The sequence below is a fragment of the Mustelus asterias genome, chromosome 19 (assembly GCF_964213995.1).
Source record: "Mustelus asterias chromosome 19, sMusAst1.hap1.1, whole genome shotgun sequence".
In the NCBI taxonomy this organism is placed as follows: Eukaryota; Metazoa; Chordata; class Chondrichthyes; order Carcharhiniformes; family Triakidae; genus Mustelus; species Mustelus asterias.
Window position 1 is genome coordinate 30,421,422 of NC_135819.1, and position 12,680 is coordinate 30,434,101.

General features: G+C 44.8%; 1 protein-coding gene across 2 annotated transcripts in view; it reads right to left on the reverse strand.

Annotated features, from left to right (window-relative positions):
• Nucleotides 1-5,490: 5,490 nt before the first annotated feature.
• The window catches only part of plekhg7 (pleckstrin homology domain containing, family G (with RhoGef domain) member 7), an 83,846-nt gene continuing 76,656 nt past the window's right edge, over nt 5,491-12,680 (reverse strand). For both annotated transcript variants that reach the window (XM_078235253.1, XM_078235252.1), the window contains exons 13-17: nt 11,147-11,240; nt 10,507-10,586; nt 7,346-7,499; nt 6,349-6,446; nt 5,491-5,756 (exon numbers count right to left, since the gene is read on the reverse strand). In XM_078235253.1, coding sequence (XP_078091379.1) covers nt 5,646-5,756; nt 6,349-6,446; nt 7,346-7,499; nt 10,507-10,586; nt 11,147-11,240 — 537 coding nt within the window. In that variant the 3' untranslated portion in view covers nt 5,491-5,645. The remainder of the gene's footprint in view (nt 5,757-6,348; nt 6,447-7,345; nt 7,500-10,506; nt 10,587-11,146; nt 11,241-12,680) is intronic.

The window sequence follows — 12,680 nt, forward strand, 5'->3', positions numbered from 1 at the left end:
TTTACCAAATCTTGCAAAAATTCATCGCTTGTTTCAATGGTTTGTTTAGTTGTAGTAGATCTCATCATAACTTCTGGCCACTTAGAATGTGCATCAGTTATAACTAAGGACACGTAACCCTCAAATGGACCAGCAAAATCTACATGAAATGATTGCCATGGCAATTTAGGTCACTCCCAAGTGTGTAAAGGAGGCAACGGCGTATTTCTTATTCATGAGTTTAAAAAAAAGGGCGGCATGGACAAGTTGGGTCGAAGGGCCTGTTTCCATGCTGTAAACCTCTATGACTCTATGCACAGGATAGACACTGTCCCACTTTTTCTTCAATCTAAGCAGTAGAGGGCTTACACTTTGTGTAAGTTATAGCAGGACTATAGCCTTCCTGCTCAGCCTGGCTTGAGATCGAGAAACCTGCTGCTTTTTTCACACAAACACAGGAGGAGATGTTTGCCTTGACTGCTGCCTCTCTCTCCTACTCACCTCAATAACTTCAGATCACTGTTACCCCGCTCTGGGGACTCGTCCAATGGAGTCTGATGTTGCTCTGCATTGCCTGCTGATAGGCTTGCTGAGCCTATCAGTGAATGCAGAGTTATCAGGCTCTGATTGGTACCCAAGAATTGCCCAAAGATACCGGCCGACACGGGGCTCCCCCATTCGCTGGGGCCCTGCGTCTAGGCACAGTGTGTTTCATTGTAAATCCACCTCTGAATCTGAGCATCCAGACCCAACTACCAAAAATAACGACGTGCTAATTCCTTCATCCAGACTGTACTAGAATGTCCTTCATGTAGTTGTTCAGGAACGCTTCCACGCAGACTAGGAGGAATGATCACTCAGATTCCCCATAATAGACACCAACATGGACGGTTAGTTCAAGCTTTCTTAACACATGGTTTCAAATCAGGATGCGGACGCTGCGTTCCAACTATTATTCCTTTCAATACCATCAGCTCCCCCCGTCACGGGATCGTTTTTGGTTTGTGTCTCAACTTGAAAAACAGTCACAGGCAAATGATCCAGTAGCGAAAAGTGAAGAATATCAGCAAAATTAATTAGCGGCATCTGCTCAATAGGTAGCGGTAAATGTGATAATGCATCAGCATGGTGCTCTGACTGACAATACTTTATATCATAGGAGCGTGCAGATGAGATCAGTGACCATCTTTGCAATTGGCTAGCTGCTAATGACAGTATGCCTTTATAAGGCCCAGAAATCCTAGTCAAGGATTAATGATCAGTCAGTAATGTGAAATGATCCTCCTCTGGCTCATCATTAAGACCTGCTGCTTGCCGGGCCCCTGCCATACTGGCACTGCCACTAATGTCCAGCCGTGTTTTACACTAGCCAGCTGGAAATCGCTTCGTTCCAATACACGCGGGTGGAGGCAGATAACTCGTCACTTCCAGGTCCACCAATCACACACACCCGACAAGTGTCAAATTCACGCCCCGGGTCTGTACACTCTAAAGCAGTGAAAGGTGACCAATAGGGTGAAAGGACTGAATTTCACCATTATTGATCAATTATTGCAGGTCAAAGGAGATGATTTTAAATTGCACAAGTGAAGGACTAAACACAATATTAGGGCTTCTTATTCCAGAGAGTATCAAGCCTCAGGATTGGTTTGCTAGTAAGTGTGGTGGGTGCTGACTTCCTGTCTGCCTTCTAGAGGAAGATGGATTGGTTCTTGTCTGGTACAGGGATCATGTTTATATAAAGAAGCTGGGTTAACGCTGAATGAATGGTCAATATGAACTCCTCGGTAAGTTTCAGTGACTAAGGCGGCTGAGCAGGAATTTTCTAGAGGTTTTTTATCAGACCTGGGTTTTCCGGAAGCCTCTTCGGGATAGTACCATAAGACATAGGAGCAGAATTAGGCCACTCGGCCCATCGAGTCTGCTCTGCATTCAATCATGGCTGATATTTTTCACATCCCCATTCTCCTGCCTTTTCCCCATAACGCCTGATCCCCTCATTAATCAAGAATCTATCTATCTCTGTCTTAAAGACACTCAATGACCTGGCCTCCACAGCCTTCTGAGGCAGAGTTCCACAGATTCACCACTCTCTGGTTGAAGAAATTCCTCCTCATCTCTGTTTTAAAGGATCATCCCTTTAGACTCTGGTTCTAGTTTTTCCTACCAGTGGAAACATCCTCTCCACGTCCACTCTATCCAGGCCTCGCAGTAACCTGTAGGTTTCAATCAGATCCCCCCCTCATCCTTCTAAATTCCAACGAGTACAGACCCAGAGTCTTCAATCGTTCCTCATACGACAAGCTCTTCATTCCAGGGATCATTCTTGCGAACCTTGTCTGGACCCTTTCCAAGGCCAACACATCCTTCCTTAGATATGGAGCCCAGAACTGCTCACAATACTCCAAGTGGGGACTGACCAGAGCCTTATACAGCCTCAGAAGTACATCCCTGCTCTTGTATTCTAGCCCTCTCAACATGGCTGCTAACATTGCATTTGCCTTCCTAACTGCTGACTGACCTGCACTTTAACTTTAAGAGAATCTTGAACAAGGACTCCCAAGTCCCTTTTGTGTTTCTGATTTCCTAAGCATTTCCCATTTAGAAAATAGTCTACGCCTCCATTCCTCCTTCCAAAGTGCATAACCTCACACTTTTCCACATTGTATTCCATCTGCCACTTCTTTGCCCACTCTCCTAACCTGTCCCAAGTTCTTCTGCAGCCCCCCTGCTCCCTTAATACTACCTGTCCCTCTACATCTGGAAACTTAGCAACAGTGCCTTCAGTTCCTTCTTCCAACTCGTTAATGTATATTGTGAAAGGTTGTGATCTCAGAACTGACCCTTGAGGCACACCACTAGTCACTGGCTGCCATCCTGAAAGAGACCCCTTTATCCCACACTCTGCCTTCTGCCAGTCAGCCAATCCTCTATCCATGCCAGGATCTTACCCTTAACACCATGGGCTTATTTAACAGCCTCCTATGCGGCACTTTGTCAAAGGGCCTTTGGAAATCTAAATAAATCACGTCCACTGGTTCTCCTTTATCTAACTTCCTTGTTACCTCCTCAAAGAACTCTAACAGATTTGTCAGACATGACCTCCCCTTGACAAAGCCGTGCTGACTCAGTCCTATTTTGTCATGCACTTCCAAGTACTCGGTGATCTCACCTTTAATAATCTTGCCAATGACTGAAGTCAAGCTAACTGGCCTATAATTTTCCATCTGCTGCCTCCCTCTCTTAAACAGCGGTGTTACATTCGCTATTTTCCAGTCCTCTGGGACCCTCCCTGCCTCCAGTGATTCCTGAAAGATCACCACCAATGCCTCCACAATTTCCTCAGCTATCTCTGTTAGAACCCTGGGGTGTAGTCCATCCGGTCCAGGTGATTTATCCACCTTTAGCCCTTTCAGTTTCCCCAGAACCTTCTCTTTAGTGATGGTCACTACACTCACCTGTGCCCCTGACCTTCCTGGAACTCTGGCATCCCACTGGTATCTTCCACCATGAAGACTGATGCAAAGTAACTATTCAGTTCCTCTGCCATTACTTGTGTCCTATTATTATTTCTCCAGCCTCATTTTCCAGTGGTCCAATGGCTATTATTGCCTTTCTCTTACCTTTTATATATTGAAAAAAAACTCTTCCTATCTTCCTAGTACATGTCTGTGAGAGGCAGTGAGTGTCTAGTTGTGATGTTCCAGCTGTTGTGAGTATAGGGCGACCTGGATGGACCAGTTAGTCTTTCCCTGCCCCTCATTGTGTTATGTTACTCTACAGTTTGACTCAGTGCTCTGGGTTGGGAGTCTAGCTGGAGCCAATTTAGAGGCAAATTATTGTGGCGTTCACATGGATTTCACGTTTGGAGCAATTGGAGTTGGCAGTTGGATGTCTATAAACTTGTTGATTTATAGGCGGCAATAGTTATCATTTAGAAAATGCAATTTAGTTTTGTGTTGCAGCTGTAGAGTCATTATTGCACAGAAGGAGATCATTTGCTCCATCTGGTCTATGCCAGTTCAGTAGAACAATGCAGTCAATCCCATTCTCCTCTTCTATCCTGTAGCTGTGGAGGTTTATTTCTCCGCTTGTCTGTCCAATTTTTCTCTAACAATCATTGATTGCTTCCACATCCACCACCCTCATTGGCAGCAAGTTCCACATCGGTACCACTCGCTGTGAATAACGTTTCCCACCTCACTCTCTCTGCATCTTTTGTCCAAAACTTTAAATCTTGGTGTTCCAGTCCTTGTACCATCAGTTAATGGGAATAATTTTACCTATCTTACTTAAACCTATCATTATCTGGGCACCTCCATCAAACCTTCATCCAATCTCCTTCCATCCAAGGAGATCAACCCCAGTTTCTCCAACCCAACATTGGAACTAAAATTCCCCCAACCCTGGATCCGTTCTGGTAAATCTCCTCTGCAACCTCTCAAGTCTCTTAAATATTTCTCATAGTGTGGTGACCAGAACTGGATGCAATTCTCTAATTGGAGTCTAACCAGAGCTTTATAAAGGTTCAGTGCCTATGATTCTAATGTCTAGAATCCAGATGCTTTGCTGACCTCTGTCCCCATTGGACTTGCCACTTTTAAAGATCTTTGCACCTGGTCCTTCAGTTCCTGTACACTCTAAAACTGGGCCATATGCCTCTTGTCTCCTCTGCCAAAATGCATCACCTCACACTATATGAACAATTATGAGTGAGCTAATGGTTACACTCAGAACTTCAGATAATCAGTCCACGCACAGAGACAGACACACACAGACAGATACACACACACACTTTTGTCTACAAAGAATGATTGGGGAACCTGTCGTTTTCCCCCTTGCTTTTCCATGGCAACAACTCAGCCAAACAGAATCAACTTGCCAACCAGTCAACACCTTTTCCTGCTGTGGCACAAATTGTTTGAAATTTGGCACTCCTGTGTTTATCCTGATGACTGAAAGATGAAAAGTTTTGGCAAAATAGAATCACAGAATCGTTGCAGCAAAGGAGGTGGCCATTCAGCCCATCATGTCAGTGCGAGCTCCCAGAACGAGCAATGCACCAAGTCCCATTCTCCTACCTTCTCCCTTTTCAGATATTAATCCAATTCCCATTTGGACACCTCGATCGCACCTGCCTCCACTAGATTCAGGCACACACTCCAGATCTTAACCACTCACCACGTGAAGATGTTTCTCCCCATTTCCTTTCAGCAATTTTCAATTACTATACTGCCATAGCTCTGTATTAAATTCCATCCATCATTTTTCTATCCATTCTACTAGTCTATTTATGTCTTGTTGCAATCAATCATCCTCACCTTTTGCCACACCTCCAGCAGCAAATTTAGAAATTTTACTCTGTCCTAATATTCAAATCATTTATATGGAGTAAACTAAGCAATGGTTCCAGCACTGACCCAGTAGGAACACCACTGTCCACCATCCTGCAGTCGGAAAAATACTCTTTCACCCAGTGCTCTTGCTGAATATTAAAATACACACTTTGTTACAATACTTTTTATTAGAAAGCAGAATGATTTTTAAGTTGAATAGAGGAGGTAGATTTCTTCAAAGTGCGCTGGCCCAACAATGAGTTGAGATTCTGGTTGGCCTAGTTAGACTGGGAGCGGTGTTTTTCCAAGCTTAACAGATGTTTCGGGAAGTTAGATTTCAGATGATTCATTCACCGGTAATCTCTTCAGGGAAGATTGTGATGGGTCGAAAATGTTCCTGTGGGCAGTCGCTGCAGCCTCGATGTGTGATATCCACGTTTTCTGAAAGAAAAGATGCCTTGTCACCGTGCTGCTTCACATTACTGATTCATTCTCGGCAACATTAGAAAGCCATGTTCTTTCGCAAAGCTGAATAAATATCTTGCTCCATTGGTTTAGAATCCATAGAATCCGTACAGTGCAGGAGATGGCCAGTCGACTCTCCTAGAGAACATCTTACCCATGACCACCACCCACCTTGCCCCACCCTATCCCCATAACCCTGCACAATTACTATGACTAGTCCGCCTAACCTGCACATCTTTTGACACTAAGGGACAATTTAGCATGGCCAATCGCCTAACTGCTGGCCAATAGAGGCATTTTGGGGTTGAGTGAGGTGGGTGAAGAAAACACAGATAGTGACAATAGCTTACCCGACAGCTCCAAGAGATTCTCTGCACGCCTCCAAACCGTCCAGGCAAAATCCAGAACTGGGCAGGATCATTTCAACCCAATGTCATTTTGTAGCTGTTTTAACTCCCTGAACAAACCGATCCCACCCACCCCGCTCCCCCCCCCTCCCCCCCCCCCCCCCAGCCCTGCCAACCCCGCTATAAGTCAATGTTCGTATCTTGTTCATTTGTGGATTTACCTTAGCAGTTTCTGAAGATGCTTGAAGTGTGAAGATTCCTATACATTGCTGGTACCTGTTTTGATGGATTACTAAGAAAGCATTTTGTAATCCACAACCTGCAACAGAAGGAGGCGTGTCATAGATTGACTGAATTTAATAAGCTGCACCGAACAACACAAAAGACCAAATGACACTGGCTCTGTAAGCACCTCTGGACGGACAGGGACTATAGCAGATTTGCTGACCTCCCGCGGCATTGCTCGTGAAGAGCTTGGGATGGAGTTGGGGTAGAGATGTGTTCATCCAATCGGCCCTTTTAAACCCCCCGCCTCCCTGCCTGCCCCTTTGAAGAAGAGCTCTAATTGGATATGTTATCAGGTTAGTTTCTAACTGCTGGCCAATCCGTGTCTGGGTTGGCAGCTGTTTGTAAATTCTTGGCTCCTTCCCGCTGGGACTGGGAGGCTAGCAGGAAAATATTGACTTTACTGCTACTTGTTTTATAGAGACAGCTGTGGTTTGTTTTATGAATTATAGCTGAGCCAAACAATTCTATCGCTGACACTGGCAGGTTTGACAGGGTGGTGTGGATTGTCAGTAAGCCCAGCCACCCACGGTTGAGGCTATGGCAACACTATTTGAATCACAAACTAATTTTCATAGAAAGGCATAGGCGCACACACCTACATGTGCACACAGACACACACACACACACACACACACACACACACAGACACGATAATAGGTAAATGTATTTCTCCGGTGTATATTTACTGAACAAACATCCCTCATCATTCAGTAACCAAGGAAGAAAATTACTCATTGTACTTCCTGGCATCATTCTGACGCAGCTTAAAATGATCACATGTCCAAAGACGGTATCTATTATTTATTTTTTATTAAATAACCAGAAATGCAATTAGCTCAATCTGGATTCCTAATGATTGCACAACATTAATCACACTGAAGCAACATTTGTAAAGTCTTTGCCCGCATCGAGATTAAAATAGCAAAATACCTGCTGAATGGAATGGGTCAATATTCTTCAGTACTAATCTGTCCAGGGGAATGGGTTGATCGAGTACAGAACACACAGTTCCATCTCTTCCCAATCCGTGTAATTCAGGATTGGGTGAAGGACTGCGAAGGCTGGTATCCAGGGCTCCTGGTTTCTGCAAGTGTACAAAGTTACGATCTGAGCAGCATAATATAGAACCCATTTTATCTCCCCTCGGAGGGCTGACCTGCCTCTACCTCCCCCCAATGGCTGTGCTTCCCACGAGGGATGGAGGAGCAGGTAAAATGGGGTGGGTGCACATTTCACCACCACTCCGCCCAGTCCAAAGCTCATCCCCATAATAAGGGGCAAGGCGGGCACTGAAACTGGCAGCCTACCTACCATCTTAAAATGATCATTTCAGGGCCAATTGGGCTTCTTAGCAAACTGTTATAGATTTAAAGGGGTTGCCGGTTGCTTTAAGAGCTGATCACGCGATTTGATGGTGATGTCATTAGGGTGCTGCCACAGGCTGCTGTTTAACTTTCAGTTTGTACTCTGCACATCTTTTCTTTTTGTGTAAAACCCACAACCCCTAACATAGTTAGGACATCACACAAACCTATTGTCCCTGATAGTACTCTGCCCCTGACATAATAAGCTTAGCGTGGGCAGCAGGCCAGGAGGGGAAAGCTTAATACTTAAACACAAATGGTTAAAGAGCGAGAATGGAAGGGGATCACTTTTTGACGGCTGTCCTTTCTTTTGATTGGCAAAAGGGTTGATAACCAGAAGACAGAGATTCAGGGTTAAAAGAAATCAGAGAAAAGGTGCTTTTACTGGATTGCACGAGTGAAACAGGTTCATTACTAAAACTCTAAAGCAATTTGGATAAGGACTTGAATATGAGTACATAGAAAATAGAAGCAGGAATAGGCCATTTGGCCCTTCCCTTCGAGCCTGCTCCACCATTCATTTTGATCCTGGCTGATCATCAAATTTAATATCCTGATCTCCTCTTCCTCCCATATCCCTTGATTCCTGTAACCCCAAGAGCTATATCTAATTTCTTCTTGAAATCAATGTTTTGGCCTCAACCTCATTCAGTGGGAGTGAATTCCATACATTCATCACCCTTTGACTGAAGAAATTTCTGCCCCCCTCAGTCCTAGAAGGTTTACCCCTTATCCTCAAACTATGACCCCCTAGTTCTGGACTCCCCCACCATTGGGACCATTCTTTCTGAATCTATCCTGTCTAACCCTGTTAGAATTTTATAAGTTTCTATGAGATCCTCTCTCACTCTTCTAAACTCCAGTGAATATAATCCTAACCGACTTAATCTCTCCTCATTTGACAGACTCGCCATCCCAGGAATCAGTAAACCTTCGCTGCACTCCCTCTATAGCAAGTACATGTTCTTTCTGTCTGCAAACAACAGCACCCTGTGTATTAATATCTGCAAGCTTCCATTACACGCAAATGTACCACACTGTGCACCCAACTGACAAGCTTAACTTGGTTGTCAGTGTAATTTTTAGCACTTGAGGATTATTTAACAAATGTTGTCCAATTGCAGAATCACATCAAATGTGGGACACAGTTTTGAGTTTTGTAAGCTCTGTACTTTGTGCTTTGTAAGCAGCAGCAGGGACAGGCTGTTTGATACGATCCGTTAGTCTTTGGGATATACAGCCTACATACCGAGCATCACAGTGACACTGAAATTCATAGACCACATTACTCACTTGTGAAACAGGCAGAATATCTATTTGCCTTGGCAGTTGTTAGTGGTGAATGCTACTTGTATTGCTACTGTACAGCTCACCTCACCTGCTGCTCAAAGTTTTCAGCTATCTTACTCTTCCAGGGTAATCTGAAGTAGAATTCTTCCAGCAATACTCGTACAGCCAATTGACTACATTTATACAGAACATAATATATCCTGAATATTCATAGTGTAGTATCTTTACATTGATGTGGAGATGCCGGCATTGGACTGGGGTGGGCACAGTAAGAAGTCTCACAACACCAGGTTGAAGTCCAACAGGTTTATTTGGTAGCACGAGCTTTCAGAGCACTGCCCCTTCATCAGGTGACTCCGAAAGCTCATGATTCCAAATAAACCTGTTGGACTTTAACCTGGTGTTGTGAGACGTCTTACTAGTATCTTTACATTAGCTTTGAACGTGCTGAGCACACAGTCACCTGATCTTTCAGTACAGCATCCTCTAATTCAACCTGCACTAAGCAAAACCGAACCTGACCTCTGTTCCAAATTGTTATATATTCATATCTGTGACTCCTCATTCTTGACCCCCTTAGCTTCGGGGAGATGGTTGGATTTCGAATGGCGAAAGGGTCATAGAAACCATAGAAACCCTACAGTGCAAAAGGAGGCCATTCAGCCCATCGAGTCTGCACTGACCACAATCCCACCCAGATCCTATCCCCGCTTAGTTACCCAGCTAATCCCTCTAACCTATCACATCCCAGGACACTAAGGGTTAATTTAGCATGTCCAATCAACCTAACCCGCACATCTTTGGACTGCGGGAGGAAACCGGAGCACCCAGAGGAAACCCACGCAGACACGGGGAGAACGTGCAGACTCCACACAGACAGTGACCCAGATCGGGAATTGAACCTGGTGTGAGGCAGCAGTGCTAACCACTGTGCCACCGTGCCACCCCTATGGCTTGTAACTAATATCTTTGATATCTAGTGCATTAGTTTGTCGTTTCTCTCACTATTTCCATTTAAAGACTTGCTCAAAGGTCACAAAATGATTCACTGCCACCCAGACTGAGCAATTGTTTACAAATATGTGAGAAATTTGAGAAATGGCGTGGGGTGAGGGTAACTTGTTTGGGAGGAACAGTTGACAATGGATCTATGGTTCCCAAATCTCTTCATCACTGGGGGTTTCCTTCACCTCTTGTCTCGGTCTGTTGTAGATTAATTGATGAAAATGATTAATGTACAATACCATTGCTGTTTGACTAGATGGGCCTCAGTTTTTTAATCGAGTGATTTAATGTTGCTATGAATGGATGAATGGCCAATACCGCGCCTCAGAGTGAGAAATCGGGGAATATTTTTGGAATCACATCACAGGCCGTTTAATAATTTCAGGAACTTGGCATTGGAGTTTTCTGTTGAAGGGAAACAGAATCGATTACCTTTTTAGCACTTTTAATCTTTGTGATTAAAAGTAAATCGTCAAAAAGCAACAAATATACATCCAGGAATTTTGTGGTCCCTATAAGAAAAGAACAAATAGAACCATTTAGCTGCGAGTATTTGACATTCATAGAATCATAGAAAGCCTGCACGGCAGAAAGAGGCCATTCGGCCCATCGAGTCTGCACCGACAACAATCCCACCCAGGCCCTATTCCCATCACCTCACATATCTACCCCGCTAATCCCTCTAATCTATGCATCCCAGGACACTAAGGGCCAATCAACTTATCCCTTACATCTTTGGACTGTGGGAGGAAACTGGAGCACCCGGAGGAAACTGGAGCACCTGGAGGAAACCCACGCAGACACGGGGAGAATGTGCAAACTCCACACAGACAGTGACCCAAGCCGGGAATCGAACCCAGGTCCCTGGAGCTGTGGGGCAGCAGTGCTAACCACTGTGCCACCCCACAACCATCTTCCTTCCAAAGAAGAGAATTTTCCCTCGATTTTCATTGACTTTACTGGGGCTCCTAGATGCCACACTCAGTTCAAATGCTGCCTTGACGTCAAGAGCAGTAATTCTCACCTCATTTCTGACATTATTGTAATTAGATTTGGAATGAGTGACACGTACCTGCGAGACTTAATCGTCCTTCATTTAAAAGCTGTCTGTTTATTGGGGAGAGGAGTCCTTCTGCCATGTTATCTTTCAGCAGGTGTCGAAGACTCTGGTGAAGATCGAAAATCACAAAATCAGACCTCAGACTTCTAGAAAATAGAAAGAATGTACCCGAGGACACTGATTATAACTGGGGCAGGAGGTGAGGGGGCGGGTGTGGATAATACAATCACCCACTCGCCATTATCTTCACTCACTGTGTTCAGCTCATCTTGTGAAGCTGAGTTTTTGCCTGTTTTTCTGGATGGGGTGGTGTGTGAGTGGGCACGGAGCTGTTTAACACTTCCTGTTTGAGGGATCAGCTGGTTTATATTTTGGTTTTTCAACAGGATGGCAGTGGATTTTGTGTAAAAACAGCTGACAGATAATTGGAAGCACATTTACAATCCTCACCATTAATACTCATGGAAGAATTTTCCCAAACCAACCACAATCCATCATTTTCATTCGTTATGAATGAATTAAAACAAGCTGTCTGTAAATATCCTCCAGCCTAACTTTTCAGCGACGACTCTAGTTTTCTTTCACTTTGCCAACTAGTCTGACTCAACTTCCCAGAGAGTGTCTCCATTGGCTCAAATGATCCCACAACCAATGGATCAGGTCTAAGCTCTGCAGTCCTGCCACATCCAGTTGTGAAGGGTGGTGGACAATTAACTGGAGGGGGAGGCTCCACAAATATCCCCATCCTCAGTGATGGAGGAGCCCAGCACATCAGTGCTAAAGATATGGCTGAAGCATTCACAGCAATCTTCAGCCAGAAGGGCCGAGTGGATGATCCATCTTGGCCTTCTCCAGTGGTCCCCAACATCACAGATACCAGTCTCCAGCCAATTCAATTCACTCCACATAATATCAAGAAATGTATGAACGGATTGGAGACTGCAAAGACTATTGGCCTTGACAATATTCTGGTGTCAGTACTGAAGGCCCGTGCTTTAGAACTTGCCACACCCCTAGCCAAGCTGTTCCAGTACAGTTGTAACACTGGCATCTACCCGGCAATGTGGAAATTTGTCCAGATTTGTCTACTGACGAGATGCAGGACAAATCCAACCTGGCTAATCACTGCCCTATCACCCTGCTCTCAATCATCAGCAAAGTGATGGAAGGGGACATTGCTGGGGGTTACCTTTGACCAGAAACTGAACTGGATTAGCCGTGTAAATACTGTAGCTAAAAGAGCAGGGCAGAAGCTGGGAACTCTGCAGTGAGTAACTCACCTCCCGACTTCCCAAAAGAAAAGCTCAGGAGTGTGGATGCCAGTACTATGTAGTAATGGTTCTACGGAGAGCACCCTCAGCCGTGAGCTGGAATGTCATGGGTTCAAAGCTCCAGTCAAGAGTGTCAAAGACAGAACCATGGCCAACATGCCAGTGTCGTACTGAGGGAATGCTGCACTGTCAAAGGTGCTGTCATTCAGATATGCTAAACCAAAGTCCCTTCTACACCTCTCCCCACCCAGTCAAAAAATCCCATGGCATTCTCT